At 34.0% G+C, this 20,552-nt stretch overlaps 1 protein-coding gene and 1 pseudogene across 3 annotated transcripts in view; both read left to right on the top strand.

Annotated features, from left to right (window-relative positions):
- DIS3 (DIS3 homolog, exosome endoribonuclease and 3'-5' exoribonuclease) overlaps window positions 1-20,552 on the top strand; it is a 40,612-nt gene that overhangs the window by 5,464 nt on the left and 14,596 nt on the right. For both annotated transcript variants that reach the window (XM_003765807.3, XM_023500540.2), the window contains exons 4-13: window positions 43-116; window positions 2,822-2,989; window positions 4,206-4,370; window positions 6,641-6,754; window positions 11,526-11,663; window positions 12,217-12,363; window positions 13,386-13,502; window positions 13,774-13,875; window positions 16,034-16,098; window positions 16,193-16,277. In XM_003765807.3, the coding sequence (XP_003765855.1) occupies window positions 43-116; window positions 2,822-2,989; window positions 4,206-4,370; window positions 6,641-6,754; window positions 11,526-11,663; window positions 12,217-12,363; window positions 13,386-13,502; window positions 13,774-13,875; window positions 16,034-16,098; window positions 16,193-16,277 (1,175 nt within the window). The remainder of the gene's footprint in view (window positions 1-42; window positions 117-2,821; window positions 2,990-4,205; window positions 4,371-6,640; window positions 6,755-11,525; window positions 11,664-12,216; window positions 12,364-13,385; window positions 13,503-13,773; window positions 13,876-16,033; window positions 16,099-16,192; window positions 16,278-20,552) is intronic.
- LOC105750018 lies at window positions 17,357-20,169 on the top strand (annotated as a pseudogene). Its single transcript, XR_004232825.1, has one exon. The product of XR_004232825.1 is annotated as a polyadenylate-binding protein 1 pseudogene (transcript).

Genomic DNA, 20,552 nt, shown 5'->3' with positions numbered 1-20,552 from the left:
CTTGTCTACTTATTAATCTGGAAAAAAATATATATTTTTCAGGTGAAGAATACATAAAAAGCTTAACAGCAAATCCTGAACTTGTAGATCGTCTTGCTTGTCTGTCTGATGAAGGGGTATGGTTTGTGTTCATGGTCTTGTTCTTTTTTTTTTTTCTTATGTTTGTTTTTTTCAAGATTTTTTTAAAAGTAGAACTATTGAAAGATGCCGTTTGGCATCTTTGGGATATGAAGCCCCAAATTATGAAGTTTAAAAATGTAACTACTTATAGATAAGAGATACTAAGAGATCTGTTGGAAATAATTACTAATATTAGATTATATCAATCTCTCCAAAATTACGGCCACAAAAAGTTGGAATCAAATTCTCAGAATTCATGGTACTCCTTTGTATTTCAGATAGAGTCTGAAAGCTAGCTCCTTTGTGAATCCTGTTTCCTTTTTGTCAAACAGTTTGTCAAGGAGATCAGGGATGAATAGGCTCTTAGAGGCATAAGTAAAAGTGTCATTGAGATAAAACTTCTATATATGTCTTAGTGATGTTTTCTTTATTCTCATTTAAAAGCTAATTAATTTTACACCTAACTCTATTTGTTTATCAGAATTGGAGCTATGATCTTTATTTGTTCTACTGTTTCCTTCAGTTGAATCAATTAAATGCCAGCTCTGTATATTCATACCAAAAAGCCCTGTAGTACACAGTCTAATTTGGAAAACAAAATATAAGAATAAATTTGTGAAAAGCTAAATAATAACAATTTTTAATTCATCAGACATAAAGATGAAGACATAAATATAGGGGCTTTGATAATACGGTGGGGGAGGGGGATAGAAATGTCCAAATAAATAATGGTACATGATAAAATATAAAAGAGGTGATTACCATGGTCTTGTTTGATACCCGAGGACAGGAATGTCATTGCTAATCAGGGGGGTCAGGAAAGACTTCTAGAGGAGATGGCATTTCATTTTGCCTTTAAAGAATGGGTAGAAATTTAAACGATAAAGAATAGAGGTAAGGAGGGACACTCCAAACATAGGGAATAGAACAAAGACTAAGGTGCAGGAACTACAGAAAATAACATCTGGAAACATCTGGAGTGCTTTTGGATGAGACTGGGGAAAAAGGTAGCACTAAACAGGACAAATGCTGAATACTTGGTAGTTTTTAAATTTTCCTCAGTGGAGAGTGGGAAGCTATTGAATTTTTAGTTAAGTTTGAAGGGAGAAAAAAAATTATGGTCAAGGAGACTGTTGTCTTCTAGGAAAGTAGAATGTCCTGTATAAGACTAGAGAACAGTTACCTGTACAGGGATGTGATAGGGAAGACTTGGTAACTTCACCTTATCATATCAAAACATAAAACCACAACTTCTAACTTTAGGATGTTGAACTCCTGATGGCATTCTTAACAAATAGTGAATTGAGGAAAAGTTAGCTTTAGGGAAACAATAAGCATAAAAACTTTCACAATATGGCATGTGATTTGATAAGTGACTAAATGAATAGAGTACTGGACCTAGAGTCAATTAGCCCTAGTCCACATTTATCCTCAAGTATTTGCTAGCTATATAAGAGGCCTTATGGTGATCAGATAGGACTTTGGACTTGAAATGAAGAAAATTTGAAAAAAGAGGATCTAAAATCTCTTCCAGGGTAAGGGGGGTTAGTGAGGGAAGGCAGCTAGGTGGTCAGAGGATAGAGCACCAGCCCTGAAGTCAGGAGGACCTGAGTTCAAATGTGACCTCAGACATGTAACACTTCCTAGCTGTGTGACCCTGGGCAAGTCACTTAACCCCAATTGCCTCAGCAAAAAAAAAAAAAAAAAAAAAAAAAGTTATCACTTCTAGTTAAGTAGGTACAGCTTTCTCATTTAAAACCCTCAAAAGCTTATGAATTTAAGAGTGACAGTGTTGGAAAAGATGAATGTGGGAAAAGCATAAATGAGAAGGAAAAACTGAAACCAGAGTATTAGAGAAGATTCTATATTAAGCCTTCTTAACTCTTCCATTCACCTTGAAGATTTAAGTATTTTCTCATAGAAGTTTTAAAGTGAAGTTTTAAAAATGAAAAAAAAAAAATTTCCATCATGAGAATTAAAAGCAAAAGATGAATTTTAGGAATAGTGTGAAAAAGGAATTCATATGACTTGATAACTCAATGACATGATATAAGAGCAAAGGAGGAGAAAGGAGACCCAAGGATCAAGCCTTGGGAATATACTACTATAATTGACAGAAATGAGAAAAGATATAATAGGGAAACAGTTTTGTGGAGAGGGAATCAGGAATTTAAATTTAGAATAAGAGAATAGTTTTAGAGTAAGGAGAAATTAGCTTGTTTATCCTGCTACTTAATTAACAAGGAAATCAGAATATAAGAAAGTTGTTAGTTGCTCAAGATGACAAAAGTGGTGATGAAGCTGGGATAAAACCCAGGTCTCTGGATTGCTCAGTAGTTTTTTTTAATTCTTGAATTTAGAAGGCAATAAGACAGTCAGATATAAGTGTCCAGAGGACTAGTAGAATGTAACACTAGGAATGAAGTCAAAAATATTGTGTGTGTTTTTCTTACGTTGATGGACAAAATAAAGTTTCCTTTATTTTATTCCTTTTTTTTTCTTGATGCCAACATAGTGTAAAAAGAGACCCTCCTTTTATGTTTATTTTAGAGCTCTTAACATATAAGATTATTTTGTTTCATTATTATTTGAATAAACATTAAATATCCATTTATTTTTAATTTGGAAAGAATTTTCTGTCACTATTGAAAATAGATTTGAGTACATTATTACTAATTGTGTTTTTTTGTTTATTTCACAGAATGAAATAGAAAGTCGGAAAGTATTATTTCCAGAGCATCTTCCTTTAAGTAAATTACAGCAAGGCATAAAATCTGGTACATACCTTCAAGGAACATTCAGAGCAAGTAGAGAGAATTATCTTGAAGCCACAGTGTGGATTCATGGAGATTGTGAAGAAAACAGAGAGGCAAGTTTGGAATGATATGAACTGTATTCCTTTTTATCTTGCCTCATATATATTTTTAATGTGTTTTAGTGAGGTAATTTGGATTTGCCCATCTCTCTTTCATTTTGTCAGTTTGGGGACAGTTACCAAAGCTAGGGTACCAGTATTCATTTCCTGTTTTGAGCTTACCTTAATCACACTTAGTGTCTATTTTGCTCATTGTTCATATAATAATAGTAATAATAACATGATTTGTGTAGTTCTTAGTAGGGTAGCTGAGTGGCACAATGGATGGAATAATGTGCCTGTGGAGTCAGAAGGCTCATCTTTGCAAGTTCAAAACTGGTCAGTGTGACCCTGGGTCAGTCACTTAACCCTGTTTGTTTCAATGTCCTCACCTGTAAAATGAATTGGAGAAGAAATGGAAAATCACTCCAATATCTTTGCCAAGAAAATGCCACATGGGGTCACAAATAGTTGGATATGCCAAAAACTGTAGTAAAACTTTTACCATTGTTGTCTCATGTGATTCTCCCAATGATCCTAGGAAGTAGATGCTATTATTATTCCCATTTTACAGATGAGGAAACAGGCAAACAGTAAAGTGACTTGCTCAGAGTGATACAGCTAATAAGTACCTGAGGCCAGATTTGAATTCAAGTCTTCCTGACCCAAGGTCTAGTGTTTATCCACTCATTTGATTCTACCATTCTGCCTATTGTAGTACATAGTTTTACTCTTATTTTATAGATGAAAAAACTGAGGCTAAGAGGTTAAGTGATTTTTCTGAAACCACAGAGACTGAAGAAAGACTTAAGAATTTAAGTAGTCTTGACAAGTCCAAGATTCTATCAAGTATGCTTATTGTTCTCTATAGTAATCTCATACTTAACTTGTATATGAGTGCTATTTATACAGTTTTTCCCAGGTTATATGATTAAATTGTCTTCTCTACCTTCTTTGCTTTGATTTGTTACTATAAGTAAATATAAAATATTCTACCGTTTCATTTTTAAAATCAAGAAATAGAACATTCAGTAAATATAATGATTAAAATCGACATTTTGCTTAATATAATTTTTGAAAATACTTATAGATAACCATTGGAGATGAATAAAGGAGTATTATAAACAGAGAGAGAGCATGCAGTATGCACCTAGATCAAGCTATATTTAGACACATTTTCACAAAGTAATGGGATCATTTCTCTTTTCTTTTTTCTCCTGTTTGTATACAGATTATCATCCAAGGACTTAAAAACTTGAACCGGGCTGTTCATGAGGACATAGTAGCTGTGGAACTTTTGCCCAAAAGTCAGTGGGTAGCACCATCTTCTGTGGTCCTGCAAGATGAAGGTCAAAATGGTGATGATGTAGAAGACGAAGAGGAAAAAGAAAACACTGTATGAAATTAAACAGGTTTTCATGCTAAGTTATTTCTTTCTATGACCATTTAAGATAAACTTTAGAGTATTTTTAAAATTAAATTTTTTAACTCTGTATTACTTTTGTAATATGCAATTTTTTACTTGAAATATATTTGCAAGTAATTGAGATCACAAGTAGATTTGAGTGTATGTTTTAGCAGACTATTTTTAAACAAAGTCAAATATAAAGTCTATCATTTTATGAGTAAAATGGCCTAAATACATGTAAGACACAGAAATATGTTGTATTAGCAACATTTTGTGGGGTTTTTTTTTTTTTTTTAGGTCATTTGCTTCAGATATAAAGAAACTTGATTTTGGTGTCAAAACTTAAAATTCATGAATTTAAAGTTAATTAGGCAGAAGCATGGAATGGTGGAAAGAGATCATAGGATTTGCATCTTATGCCTAAGACTTGAATCCTGTGCATTTGAATCATTTGAATCTGATCTGTGTTCTTGTGTGACATTGAACAAATCATTTGTAAAGCCTGGATAGTTTTCTCATCTGTAAAATAAAAAAGTGGTACTAAATCATCTCTAAGATTACTTCTAGCTATTGATCTTATTTTTCTATTAACTGGCATCTAAGTAATACAGTTTTAAAAAATTACTTGTAACAAAGGACAATAGTATTATAATTTGCAATTTAGTCTGTTTTATCCAAAATATGCCAAAATAAAGGTATATTTTCCAAATTTTCTCCATTGCCTTTTTCTATATATTTTTAATGAGACCCAGTATGAGAAAGAATACTTTCAAATATTTATCATCAAGGACACACAGAGTTAAGAGTATATATATCATCAATATTTTGATTTTTTATTTGATTCTTATGATTCTTAAAATGTCATATTCCAAGCAGAATTTGTAGTGGTGCTATGTCTTTTTCCCACATCTGAGTGACATGGAATTTACTATTAATTTTGTCTTTGGAATGTGTGTACATGGTGTTATAGGTGAAAGTGTTTTTTTTTTTTTTCATAGAGTTCTTTTGCTTCTTCTTGTAATCAACCCTTTTGACATACAATCATAGAATTTTAAAATTACAAGAAACTTAGAGAGCTTATCTACCACAACTACCTCATTTTACAAATGGAGAAACTGAAGCCTAGAGTGATTAAATGATATGCTTACGTTAACAGAGCTAATTTCTAGTTCTGGTTACTGAACAGAATTCCATTCTTTTCACTATACCACATACTTCTTTTTCTGTCTGATTCTTTTAAGGAAGGTCCATGGTAATAGGAAATTTTTTTCTGATAACAGATATTTATTCTGTGCTTATTTTTCTAAATTGCAGGTGAGAATCATGACAAGGTTCACAAAAAAATCTAGTTACATGCCCTGTTTTACCTATAAGACTTTATAGTCAACACAGTGTCATATTAAAATCGAAAAGATTGTCTTTTTGAATAGATAAATAATAATTCATTAAACCCTAATGTGGTATTGAATACTGTGGTAGATGCTGGAGATGCAAAGACAAAAGTTGAAATAAGTCTTTCCTCTAGAAGATTGCATTCTTCTGAACAGTGAACTTATTATTAACACTGAATTTATTATATTTATACATGTGTTGTATCGTCTAGATACAACACATACAACATTTATGCATGTGATGTATCCTCTAGATACAACACATGTATAAATATAATAAATTCAGTGTTAGGTGCTGGTACTGACATCTCAGGAGAATAAGAACGATCTCATGTATAGGTAGTTCTGGTTCTGAGCTTTGAAGAAAACTAGGGCTTCTAAGAAGTGATAGTAAAAAGTGAGTGAATTTTTAGTCATGGGATATAGTCCACATGAAAGTAGAATTGAGAGATAGGAATATTCTACATGAGTAACAGCAGTAATACCAGTTAAGAATAATAAAATACTGCAAAAGTATTTTGGAGCCAGGCTCTAGAGAGTTTTAATGTTTTTAAACAAAGAAATTTGTATTTGACCCTAAAGAAAAGAGGGTCAAACTGGAGTTCATAATAGCATCTGATTTGGGGGTATTTAATAACAGTTTTGTTGGCCTAGCGTATATATTGCTTTACTGTAGATGATACTACTTTGAAAGTTTGGTCATACTGTTTTACAGAATTTTAGTGTTAATACAACTTATTGTGATGTCATAATTTAGGGCTTGTATGTTGCAATATCTATACTTGTTTGTGAAAAACTGTCATCATGTGTGTTATATTAATGAGAAAATAGCTAATACTTGCTTTTATTTTTATTTTTAAATTCCAGCTGAACACTGCTATAAATGTGAAAATGTTAAAGCCTTCAGGAAGAGTGGTAGGAATAATAAAAAGGAACTGGAGGCCATTTTGTGGCATGCTTTCCAAATCTGATATTAAGGAGGTAAGTGAAAACTTTATTTTTATGCAATATTTGAAATGCTTACATGAATATAATTATGTTGTTAGGGGAGGCTAGGGGCATACAACATTCAAATAAGACATGTTCCTGGCTTTCATGGATTAGTTATATGCTAATAACTGGATAAGACATGCAGATCACATATATTTCATGATAATTGCTTTAAAAAAGATGCAAACTGCAGTATTATGTGAATTTTGAAGGAGAAAGTCAAGACTGAGTGAAATCAGGTGAAGATTTATAGAAAAGGTGGCATTTTTGAGTTGGATTTTAAAGGAGGGTAGGAGACCAACAGGAAATATATTTATGTAAAAAGGATTCTACATTTTTTTTTTTTTTAATGTACTGAAGTCTAAAAAGTGTGACATGGTAACTGAAAAACTACGTCTTAAACATAGTACCCAGATTGAGGGAGAATGATTATTTTTCTATATTATAAAACTGTGCATGGAATTTTATATTCATTAATTACTACCACATTTGAGAAGGGTTTTTAAAAAGTGAATATGGCAGTAATTAATGAATAATCTGAATAATGGAAGTTCCAAAGGTTAGGTTTTCATTCAATTCAATGAAAAATTTCCTAAGACTCAGTGCTGTCAAATGATTAGTTGGCAAGCATTTATTGAATGCCTGCTGTGTACCAATTACTATGCATAAACACTGAAGATAGAAAGGCAGAAGAGAGCTCTGCCTCTAGGATCTCACAGTATAAAGGAGGACACAAGTAACCATATGCACAGACAAGCTATACACAGGATAAATAGGAAGTAATTAACAGAGGGAAGACACTATAATCAAAAGCCTTGAGAAAGGCTTTCTGTAGAATATGGAATTTTATCTGGGTTGTGAAGTAAACTAGGAGGCAGAGATGAGGAGAGAAGGTCTTTCTAGGCAGTGTGGCTAGCCAGAGATAATACCAGGAGCCAAAAGATGAAATATCTTGTTCGTGGAACATCCAGGATTCTGGGATCATTGGATGAAAGTGTGTGTCAGGGAGTATGGTGTAAGAAGACCAGAAAGGTGGGGAAGGCAAGTTATAAAGGACTTTGAATGCCAGACAAAGGCTATTGCATGAATCTGAGGTGGTAGGAAAACCACTGGCGTTTTTGAATTATGAGGGTGACATGGATCGATATTTTAGGAAAATAATTTTTCAACTGAATAGAGCATGAACTGGAAGGGGAAGAGACTTGAGGTGAGAAGATCAACCAGAAGATTCTGGCAGTAGTACTAGTGTGAGGTGATGAGATGCACAAAGGTAGTAGAAGTATCAAAAGAAAGAGAGAAGAGGACTTTATTTGAAAGATGTTACAGAGATGAACTTGATAAGTCTTGGCAAAAAAAAAAAAAAAATGGATCCAAGGGGTGTGAGATAGTGAAAAGCCAAAGATGACTCCTAACTTTCATGTCTGGGTACCTAGGAGGATAATCAAGCTTTTGAATATAATAGAGAAATTTGGAAAGATATACATTTATAAATTGTGAGTTTTAAGATGTCTTAAGAGCAGTTTATAAGAGACAAAATTGGAGGTAAACATATAGTTATGGCTGGAAGGTAGAATTGAGAATCCTCATTACAGAGATAGTAATTAAATCCATGGTGAAGAAGGGAAGAAACCTCAGTGCAGAGCACTGTCAGGCACACACAATTAATGGTCTTAATCTGGCTGAAGGTCTAATAAAGGAAACTTGAGGAGTATTCAGATACATAAAAGGAGAGAGTGATATCCCACAAACCTATAGAGGAGAGACTATTAATGAGAGCAATGTCAGTGGCTGCAGAGAAGGCAAGAAGAATGGGGATAAAGAAAATGCTATTGGATTTGGCAATTAGGGCAGTTTCCATTGATTGAGGAAGCAGAAGCCAGACTGCAGAGTTCACAAGAAAGCAAGAGGAAAAGATATAGAACCATTTGGTGTGAGTGGTTTTCTCAGTGAGTTTAGCCACAAAAGGCAGAAAAGATTAGGACTGTATCTAGTGGGTGTGGAAGAATTGAGTGAAGGCTTTTTGAGAATGGGGAAATATTCTATAACCAGACTATTGTAAGAGATAGACTCCTAGTAGATAGATTGAAGATAAAGTGGGGGGGGGGGGGGGGGAACATGATAAGAGAAGGCAGTCTGTTGGGAAAAAGGTATAGAATGAAATTGTGTAGATAGAGGGATTTGTCTTTGCAAGGATTTGGACAAGCTCTTAGTATGAGACAGAGTCGGGGAGGTGGTGGTGAAAGGCATCTTAGTTATGAGAGATGACGGAAAAAGAGAAATACTTCTGTAAATGGCTTTATTTTTTTATTTCAGTTAAATAGGTGGCAAGTTTCTTAGCTGAGAAGGTAGTGGGAGGGGGAGTCATGGAAGGTTTGAGGAGGAATGAAAAAGACTTAGAGAACCTCTGTGTAAAAGGGGGATAATGTGTAGAAGAATTATCTAGCAGCAGTGAGGCTCAACTGGAATATAACAGAATTTTAGTGTACCCTGTCAGAAGAATTGTGTTACTGACTATTATCAAAAGTATGTGCAAGAGAGAAAAATAATGGATGACAGGAATGATCCAAGACTTAGCTTGGCTTGGCCCAGCACAATTGCTGACTTGATAAGGGGGTCAGGGACTCAGTAGAAAAATAAGTAAATTTGAACTAGTTTATCAATTGATCAAGATGTGCAAAATAGTATGAGTTATCCTGGGAGGTGAAAGGTTTTCCCTCACTTCAGGTTTTCAAGTAGATACCAGATGACTGCTTTTTAAGGCTATTTAGATGGGATTCTTTCCAATACTGAAATTCTGTGTATGTACGATATGCTGTAGATAATGTGAATAATATGAACAAATGCAATAGAAGTAGGAGAACAAAGGGATCTGTTTGCAACAAAGGTTACTTGAAGTTTTGAATGCAGGACCCTACTAAGTGCTGATACAGACAGTAATAACGAAATCTTAAAACCTTGTTTGCAGGAGAGAGATGTCTTGTTTTTTGGATATGTTGTATTTGAACTGATTGGACATGTGAGTGCAGATGTCCTGAACGGAGTTGGAAGGATAAGTCTAGAACTTGTAAGAGTTTAAGGCTAGAGATAATATATTTGGAAGCCATCTGCATAAAAATGTGTAAGCTATGGGGTTTGTCCAGAGAGGGAATGTACAGAGAAGAAAAGGACATAGATTCTTGGGATATTTGTTTTACAGAATTAAGAAGAAAGGTAGAGAAGAAAATAGTGAAGGAGTAGCAAGGTAAGAAAAGAACTAAGACAAGAGTGGTTTCTCTGAATACAGAAGAGGAGATAGCATGGAGTAGAAGTAGCTCAAATGATTAGAAACTTTAGAATGAAGGAGTATGAGGAATAGAAAAAGAAAATTGGAGGTGTGTGTGAATTATGGCCATCAGTGTTGTAAACTCTTCACAGCCATATGAAAATTTTTTTTCAGATCAAGAATAAAAAGAAATTTAAAAGAAAACTTTTCACTGTACATGCCACAATTTGACAAAGGCAGAAAATGCTCAATATTGGAGAGACCATGGAAGGATGGATACACTAAAATAATGTTAGTGGAATTATGACTTCTGGAGCCATTTCCAGAAAGCATTTAGAATTATGTTTTAAGAAAATGTTTGAAAAATCTATACACTTTGACCCAGAAATCTCAATGTCAGACCCAAAGATAACAAAACATTCATTGCAGCATTTCTGGTGCCAGCAAAAAACACAAATAAAAATTTAGAAGCAAAGTGCCTATCCATAGTTTGAGAAGTGACTAAACAAATTGTGATATATTACTAATGAAATATTACTTGCACCCTACAAAATGATAAATTCATAAGGAAGTCAGTGAAAACATGTGAAGTTGAAGTAATGTGAAGTGAATAGTACCAGGAAAAGCACAATGACATTAATATAAATGCAGAGAACATGGAAATGAAGTAATCTTCCCCTTGTGGAAATCTTGCCTTTCCCTGGGAGATCGTGGATGCATTCTGACATTGTCAACCCAAGTACTTAAGACTTTTGGTTTTACTTAATCTTTTTTCTTTGTTGGAAGGAAAGGGAAAGAATCCTTGGTCTGTTAGTAATTATGTTCAAGATTTCTGATTGAAATATAAACACAAAATATACCAATAAATATACTTTTAGCCTTGAAAAAATGAAATAAATCACTGATGATGAGACAGTGTGCTAGGGCACTGAACTTAGAGTCTAGAAGATAAGGGTTCAAATCTTGCCTCAGATTTAACTAGCTGTATGACTCTATGCAAATCAGTAAAAACTTTCAACCTCACTGTTCTTTGGTAAAATAGGAATGACAGCATATATTTCATAGCATTGTTAGGAGAAACAAATGAGATAACATAAAGCATCATATAAATTTTTTGTTGTTGTTGTTTGAAGTTTGAGTAAAATATTTGGAGTTGAAAGCCAGTTTTTGAAGGGTTAAGACAACAGAAGCTGTAGATAAAGATAACTTTCTAAAGAAGTAATAAGAAAGGTAAGAATTATTAGCAAATGGATCAAGGAAGGCTTTTAAAATTTTTTTAATGAGATATTTATAAACAGATGGTAAAAGAACCATTTCGGGAGATGTATGTGAAAGAGAAGGAATAACTATTGAAACAAATTGCCTGAAGAGGTGAGGGAAAATAATCAAAAGTTTCAATGCAGGGGTTTTTTTTTATTAGAGTGATAGAATTAGGGTGGGGTTTTTAACTTTCTTGAGGAGCTTGTAACCTACCAAGAACATTTTCTATGTTGTCTGTAGTCAAGAAGACATCTCTTTACACCTGCTGACAAGAGAATACCTCGGATTCGAATAGAAACAAGACAAGCTTCAACCTTAGAAGGACAGAGAATTATTGTTGCTATTGATGGTTGGCCCAAGAATTCTAGATACCCTAATGTAAGTTATTTTTAGAGGACAGAAATCTATTTTCTATAGTATCTAAAAGAAAATCTGAAATTTGCACTGAAATATAGTATGTCCATATTGATCATTTTGTTAATTTTTACATACAGTTCAATAAACTCTGATGTTATTTTCAATGTAATTAACTATGTTATTGTTTGTAATCACTTGTTTGGCTGTGTCTGTGAGAAATGAATTCATGAAAAGGGTGATTTTTGTCACCTATGGAAAAAAAATTAACAGTTTGTAGAATTTAAATGCTTCTTACCATTTAAATTCTAAAGAATAAGTTCTTGGCAGAAATAGCTGGGATATTTTGAAACACAGTTAAAGTCCAAAAAGCCATAGGAAATAAGCAGATTCCAGTCAGTGATGTTTCATATTGAATATCTCTACCTCTATAGATTTCGGTTTTCCCATTTGTTATTTTTGCAATAGTAAAGTGTGTAAATTGTGAAAACCTTTTGAATAATAGTAACTTAATAAGAGAATGTGTTTCTGGTGATGAAAGAATTGTAAAATGTGTCTTAAAAATTATCATTTTTAGGGTCATTTTGTAAAAAATTTAGGTGCTGTTGGTGATAAAGAGACTGAAACCGAAGTTTTGCTCCTTGAACATGATGTTCCCCATCAGCCTTTCTCCCAATCTGTTCTTAGTTTTCTGCCAAAGATGCCCTGGAGCATCACTGAAGAGGTGAGAGAAAAATGATGTCAAATGAGCCATAGCCTTTAAGAGCCCAGAAAGTACAATACAACTGCTGTCATATTGTCTTCTGTTCCTTTGAAAAAGAGATTTTGTATGTTAGTTTTGCTTTTTTTTTTTTTTTTAAGATATACTGTTGGAATATCTATATTAAGTTTTAAGCAAAGTGAGAAATCTGAATTTTTCTCCTCATATTCTTATCTCTTGATCAGTTAATCTATCTATTTTGCATTGGCCAAAATACTTGAAGTATCAGAGAAAAACATTATACTTGTCCATAACTTAAACCCTTAAGAAGCAGAGGAAATTTATATTTAAGGGTGAATTTCAAGGGTGAATAGGGGATCTAAATATGTTAAAATAAAATAGTTACACCTTAATTCACATTTGAACTGAGATGCAAAAAATGGATATGTATGTATGTATGTCTTTTAATAACCCATTTATTACTTTATGAAATATTACATTGTATAAATTTAGATGACATGAAGTCTCTTGTGGAGGATTTATAAGAGTACTTGGGTAAGAATCATGCTAAATGAAATAGCATATATGGATTGTAATCCTGCTGTTAGAGGGAGTTACCTCTACCAGTGAGGTGTGAGTAAAAAAAAATTATAGATGGATGGATGGATGGATGTGTGTATGTGTGTGTGTGTATAAAAATAAAGTACAATAGTATCTCAGGACTTCAAGGAGGCAAAATTTAATGAGTATGGTTTCTCCCTGATACAGATTGAAATCTCCTCCTAATTAACTTAATAGGTGGTATTAGATAGTTTGTCTAATGGAAAAAAAGTAGAGACCTTCACTAGTTCCATCCACTAAAGGCCCCTCCAGCTTGCCAGAATCTCTTAGATCTCAGACTCTGCTATATAACTTTGAGGACCAAGGGTAAATGTTAGGCCACAATGTAGTACTAAAGAATTAATCATAATTAATATATTGATCCTCTGCCAACTGTTGAATTATTGTTAAATATAATTTTTTTCTCTTTTTATGCCATCTTATAGGACATGAAGAATAGAGAAGACCTGAGACATCTTTGTGTTTGTAGTGTGGATCCTCCAAAGTGTACAGATATTGATGATGCTTTACATTGTCGAGAACTTGAAAATGGAAATCTAGAGGTATTCATTTTACAAGGTTCTTTTTGTTGAAATTGTTAGTTTTATGGCTTATGTTCAGGTAGAACAATTTTATTGACAAGATAGAATTCATATAGTGTAAAATGCTGTTTAAACAGCTAGAAGAACTAATGAATTTGTATTATTTGATTAAAATGTTAGGTGTAATGTCTCTTTATTTTTTTGAACTTCTTCCACCTTAGATGTCCATTAGGAAAGTTAATGAATTATACAGAATTATGTCATGTTTTTTATCAATTCTTGTCTTTTTGAGGTTGGTGTTCACATTGCAGATGTTAGCCACTTTATTCGACCAGGAAATGCTTTGGATCAAGAGTCAGCTAAAAGAGGAACAACTGTCTATCTTTGTGAAAAAGTAAGTATTTTTCATTCAGCAGATATTTATAGCATGCCTACTTTGTGAAAAAGAGTGTGGGAAGACAAAGACAACTAAGACAATACAAACTGGAATTTTGGAATTTTGATCAGTTTTCTTTCTTTCTTTTTTTTAATAATAGCTTTATTTTCAAAATACATACCAAGACAGTTTTCAACATTCACTCTTGCAAAATCTTGTGTTCCAAATTTTTCTCCCTCCCCTAAACAGCAAGTAATCCAATATATGTTAAATATTCCACATTTATCATGCTGCACAAGAAAAATCAGATCAAAAAGAGAAAAAAATATGAGAAAGAAAAAAGCAAACAACCATGAAAAGGTGAAAATACTATTTTGTGATCCACATTCAGTCCCTATAGTCCTGGATGCAGATGGCTCTCTCTCACAAGTCTGTTGGAATTGGCCTGAATCAGTTCCTTGTTGAAAAGAGCCATGTCCATCAGAATTGATTATCATATAATCATGTTGTTGCTGTGTACAATGTTCTCTTGGTTCCACTCACTTCACTTGGCATCAGTTCATGTAAGTCTCTCCAGACCTTTCTGAAATCATCCTGCTGATCATTTCTTATAGAATAATTTTTTTTCATAACATTCTGTAATGTTTTTATTGGTTTTCTGGAGGTCTCTGGACCAGCCTTTGTTTCAGCAAAGTAATCACCATGAGAAAAGCCAGGTGTTAAAGTCCCAAAGTCCTTATTGTCTCTTTCAAAGTCTTGTCTCCTTGCCTGGGGCTTTAGCTAGCTTTCTGGAGGTCCTTCAGATGTGCCTTGGTCTCATTGTGGGGAGCAAGAGGACAGACCACCATGGTGGTGTGAGATGAAGTAAATCTGTCTCTTGAGTTTGTTCCAGCTTAAATACTCTATTTTAATTACATTATCATAGGTGTGAATCTTGTAGAACTATATTAAGTACTAAATATATGTACTGAACTAGAGAACTGTTAAGCACCATGCTAAATTAGATAACTATTGTCTATCAATTCCACTGACTTAGCACCTTGTAAGAATCCTTGTATTGAGTACAAAGTTCTGACCTATAACAACATTTATATACCATAAGTTATTCAAGCCATTCTCCAACTGATGGATATCTACCCAGTTTCCGGTTCTTTGCCACTACAAAAAGGGCTGCCACATATTTGAATATGTGGGTTCTTTTCCCTTTTTTAATGGGATCTTTTGGGATATAGTAGTCTACAGACCCAGTAGACACATTGCTGGATCAAAGGGTATCTAGTTTGATAGCCCTTTGGGATTACCTTTTTTTTTTTTTTTTTTTTAAATCTAATGACGATAAAGGGTTTTTGACTAAAATTATTTGAGAGATTTCATATGGAGGAAAAATATACTTTGAATATAGTGAATATATAACTTAACAGTGGATACATACAGTTTGTTTTGTGAACTTGGACAGGCTTACTTGGACTCTCTAGACTTATTTATTTCATGAAAATAATGTACTCCTTGCACTTGAGAATCTCAAATGGCAAACAGAGATAGTTCATCTCATTTTAAATATTAGTTGCTTGGTTAGCTTAGAGCAGCCTGTGTTGTCATAGAAATATACAACTTTTTGGGGGAAATCGGCAAGCATTTATGAAATACTTGTTAAATTCAAGTCCTGTGCTAGTCTCTGGGAATACAAGTACAAAGAATTTAACGCATACTTCCAAGGACCTTTTGAATCAAAAGGCAACAAATCTATATGTAATTATATGCTATATTAATAGAATTTTAGTAATTACAATGAAAGGGCACTTATTTGGGCCTTCTCTTTTATAAGGTCACATCTGACTTGCTGAAAGGTTTATTGAAAGCAAAAACTAGGTTTACCAAACGTGCCATTAGTTCAAAGGTTAAAAAAAATGTAAAGTTTTATAAGCTCTGTCAAAACTAAATCCCAGAACTTTTGCTAATTTAATTTTCTTCTTACTGTTCCATGCTGCTATAATTTCTCCTTGGTATTCTAAAAATGAGGAAGTCTCATTAGGATTTCATATTTAAAAAAATGATTTTTCCTTTAATTCATAAGTTTTATTTATATTCCTGTTTAGTATTTAACAGGAAAATAATTAATTAAATTTCACATAATACTGTTAAGTAATTTTAAAGGTTTTATTTCTGTCTTTTACAGAGAATTGACATGGTTCCAGAATTGCTTAGCTCTAACTTATGTTCTTTAAGATCGAATGTGGACAGGTATAAGTGCATACTTTTTCATAGGATTTAATATTTGCATTTAATGTTTGAGTGCTATTTAAATTTTACTAATATTTTGTGTCCTTTTTCCTAGGCTAGCATTTTCATGTATTTGGGAAATGAATCACAATGCTGAAATTTTAAAAACAAGATTTACCAAAAGTGCCATTAATTCAAAGGTAAAGTATAAAGTTTTTCTTTTGCATTTAAAAAAATAAAACAAAACCAGTGCTTTGGAAAAAATTGCTTTACAAAACTAAGTTGTCTTAAGTCAATAAACTACAGAAATACATTACCAGTTTTCCCAGTGTTTCTTTTAGAAAATACTCCAAACCTAGAGCTTTGAATTATCTACATACATTTATCCCTGTGTTCTTTTTAGGGTGTACAAGAATGACAACAGTCATAATTTTTCACTTGGCCTTTTGAAAATTATATTGAAAGCTGTAAAATTGAGTGTTTTATAGAGGAATAGGATAAAGAAGTTGAAGTCCTTATAGATTGGAAATTTGAGACAAAGGAATTTTAGTTTTCCTTTGGGTAATGTTCAGAAATACATTGAAAAATTTATGTGGAATGTTGAATGAATTTTGATGTAGAAATAACATTATCTACATATGATTAGGGATTTTAAGACCGAAGTGGTCTGTTTTGCCCATATTATAGCAAATTGTTAGTACTAGCCTAAAATCTGGGTCTGGGAAACAGCCAGTTATCAGATATAGCAGGAAAGTCAGGGAACTCACTTCATGCAAAATTTGAAATAAGCAGAATTTGTCTTTGTTACCATGCATGTTTCTGGCTGCATCAATCTCTTTCACATTAATGTCTTTCTCTCCATGTCCCAAACCCTTATATTGTTGTAAGCTATCAACTGTGGCATCTTATTCTGCCTATTATACTTCTAAAGAACTCCATTCTTAAGAAGTTATTGTCTTCTTCCCTTTTAATCAGCGTTCTCAGTTCTCAGCTTAGTTGAGAACTAAGTTATAAGAAGAAAACAGACCTTATTGAATTAGTTAATATTACTTTGTGAATTATCGTTAGCCCTTTATTTCATATCTATTTAAGTTTTAGTTTTTTCTGAGATCATAATTGGTAGCCCTGCTTTTTTAAAAAAAATATAAGAAGTTTTACTCTAGTTTTTTATTCCAATTCTTTGTGTATCTCTCAATTTTTATTGTATTTCCTGAAAGTGACTTTGCTGAATTCAGATTTTTAATCCATTCTGCTCTCCGTTTTATGGGTAAATTCATCCCATTCACATTCAAAGTTATCATTACTTGTGTATTTCTCTCCATCCTGTTTTTCCTCACTATCATTCTTGCCCCGTTTACCCTCTCCTCACTCAGCTAATTTACTTATCTCTCCTTAATCTCTCCTCACCCAGTTTTATTTTTTTAGAATTACCCCATTGTACATTAGCTCAGCCCAAGCTTTTCTTTTAAACTAACCAAATAATAATGAATAATAAGAGTACTTAATACTCACATATAAGAAGTAAAGTTTCACCTTATTGAGTCTCCCCTATAATTGGTCTTTAATGTTTACCTTATGTTTCTTCTGTTTCTTATTAGTCAAATTTTCCATTAAGTTCTGCTCTTTTTGTTACAAGTCTTTCTATTCATTAAGCATCCTTTTTTTTTTTCCATTCAGGATTATATTTACCTTTTCTGGGTAGGTTAAAGCAACCCCAGCTCTTTTGCTCTATGATAGTGTTCTAACCCTTTTTCACCGGCAGTTAGTGCTGTGAGTGTGGAGTTTATGCTCCGGGCCCAGAACACATTTATTATTTTAAAAATACCAAAAAATCTTTTAAAAAGTCAACCAAAAAACCATAAAAAAATCTGTGTCTCCTCCACCGGAGACTTTTATTATTTTTCCTCTTTTATAAAATAACCTGTTGAAACATCTGAGACTGACCTACCACTCATAGCCCTGCAGCAATTCCGAGAAGGATCAAAGAGACAGGCCTTCCCCACCGCCAGAACCATAGCCACCTCACGAGCCATTCCCTGAGCAACCAGTACTGGTAGCTGGCGGTGGCTCGTACTCATTCCGTGGCCATCAACTCTAGTTGGCTTTTGTCCCTTTACCCTTGCCCTCTCTCCCTTCCCCCCCTGCTCCCTGGCTCCAGACTCCGGCTCCCTATATTCTCTTACCTCTTCCCACGGAAAGTGCGCAGCTAGTGGCCCTTTGGGAGGCAGTGCCAAGATGAAACTGAGTGTTCCCTATGGCTTCGCTCTACATGAGGGATCTGCACCCCGATGTGACCAAGGCGATGCTCTATGAGAAGTTCACCCTGGCCGGGCCCATCCTCTTCATCCAGGTCTGTAGGGACATGATTACCTGCTTTCCCTGGGCTATGCCTATGTCAACTTCCAGCAGCTGGCGAACACTGAATGGACATTGGATACAATGAATTTTGATGTCATTAAGGGCAAACCAGTGCGTATCCTGTGGTCTCAATGTAACCTATCACTATTCTAAAAGTGTTGTGGGCAATATATTCATCAAAAATTTGGATAAATCCATTGATAATAAACCATTGTATGATACATTTTCTGCTTTTGGAAACATCCTTTCTTGTAAGGTAGTATATGATGAAAATGTGTTAGAGGGCTATGGATTTGTACACTTTGAGTCACAGGAAGCTGCTGAAAGAGCTATTGAAAAAATGAATGGAATGCTTCTTAAAGATTGAAAAGTCTTTGTTAATCAATTTAAGTCCCATAAAGAAAGAAAAGAAGAACTTGGAGCTGGAGCAAAACAGTTCACCAATGTTTACATCAAAAATTTGGTGAGGACATGAATAATAAAAGACTTAAGGGGCTCTTTGGCAAGTTTGGACCTGCTTTAAATGTAAAAGTAATGACTGATGAAAGTGGAAAATATAAAGGTTTTGGTTTTGTGAGCTTTGAAAGACATGAAAATGCACAAAAAGCTGTAGATGAGATGAATGGAAAATAAATTTATTTTGGCCAAGCTCAGAAAAAAGTGGAAAAAGATATAACTCATGTGCAAATTTGAACAAATGAAGCAGGATAGGATCATCAGATACCAGGATGTTAACCTATATGTGAAAAGTGTTGATGATGGTATTATTGATGAGCGTCTGAGAAAAGAATTCTCACCATTTGGTACAATCACTAGTGCAAAGGAGGTGATGAATAGTGGCCACATTTGGGCTTGTATTGTTCTCTTTGCTGGAGGAAGCCACCAAAGTGGTCACAGAAATGAATGGCAGAATTGTTGCCACTAAACCATTGTATGTAGCTTTAGCCCAGTGCAAAGAAGAGCAGCAGATTCACCTCACAAACCAGTGTATGAAGAGAATGGTGAATGTCAGAGCTGTACCCAACCCTGTAACTCAACTATCAGTCTCCTTCAGGTTACTTCATGGCAACTATTCCTCAGACTCAGAATCGTGCTACATGCTATCCTGCTAGCCAAGTTGTTCAACTCAGACCAAGTCCTTGCTGGACTGCTCAGGGTGCCAGACCTCATCCATTCCAGAATATGCCCAGTGCTATCCACCCAGCAGCTCCTAAGTCACCATTTAGTACAATGAGACCAACTTCTTCACAGGTTTCATGTGTAATGTTAACACAGCGTGTTGCAAACACATCAACTCAGACAATGGGTCCAAGTCCTACAGCTGCAGGTGTTCGCAACACTCAACAGCATCTTAATGCACAACCACAGGTTACCATGCAGCAGTCTGCTGATCATGTGCAGGGTCAGGACTCTTTAACTGCTTCTATGTTTGCCCCTCCTCAAAAGCAAAAGCAGATGTTGGGTGAATGGCTGTTTTCACTCATTATTCAGGCCCTGGCATGTTGCTAGAAATTGACAACTCTGAGCCGAGTGTCTCTGCTCTTAAGGTTGATGAAGCCATACTGCAAGTTCTCCAAGCTAAAGAAGTTGCCCAGAAAGCAGTTAACAGTGCCGCTGTATTCCAACCGTTTAAAAGAAAAGGTCAGGGACCACAAAATGGAACCTCTTCTGCTTCACTGAAGAAAAATATCTAAACATTGAAAAACTTAAATATTGTGAAAAAACATTGCAAAATATAAAGTAAACTTAAAAAGGAAAGAAAATATAGTGTTCCAAGACCTACTGTCCTTCAACATAGAAACTGCTATGTTTTATGTGATCCTGATTATAGCTCTTATAATATTTAATTATTATTATTATTATTATTTTTTGCTTATTGCTTGTAATTTTTTCTCCTTAACCTGGGCGCTTTGAAAGTTAGCTGTGATAATCCTGTAAGTTTTTTTTTTTTCCCCAGTCTCTTTCAGGGGGTGATTAATGAATTTTTTTGCATTTCTGCTTTGCCTTCTTGTTCTAGAACTTCATTGCAGTTTTCCTTAATAATTTTTTTTATAATATTGTATCAACATTCTTTTTTTGAGCATAACTTTCACGTAGTCCAACAATTCTTACATTGT

This window comes from Sarcophilus harrisii, chromosome 3, assembly GCF_902635505.1.
Source record: "Sarcophilus harrisii chromosome 3, mSarHar1.11, whole genome shotgun sequence".
In the NCBI taxonomy this organism is placed as follows: domain Eukaryota; kingdom Metazoa; phylum Chordata; class Mammalia; order Dasyuromorphia; family Dasyuridae; genus Sarcophilus; species Sarcophilus harrisii.
Note: the sequence above shows the minus strand (reverse complement) of the source record. Positions and strands in the feature narration are given on the sequence as shown.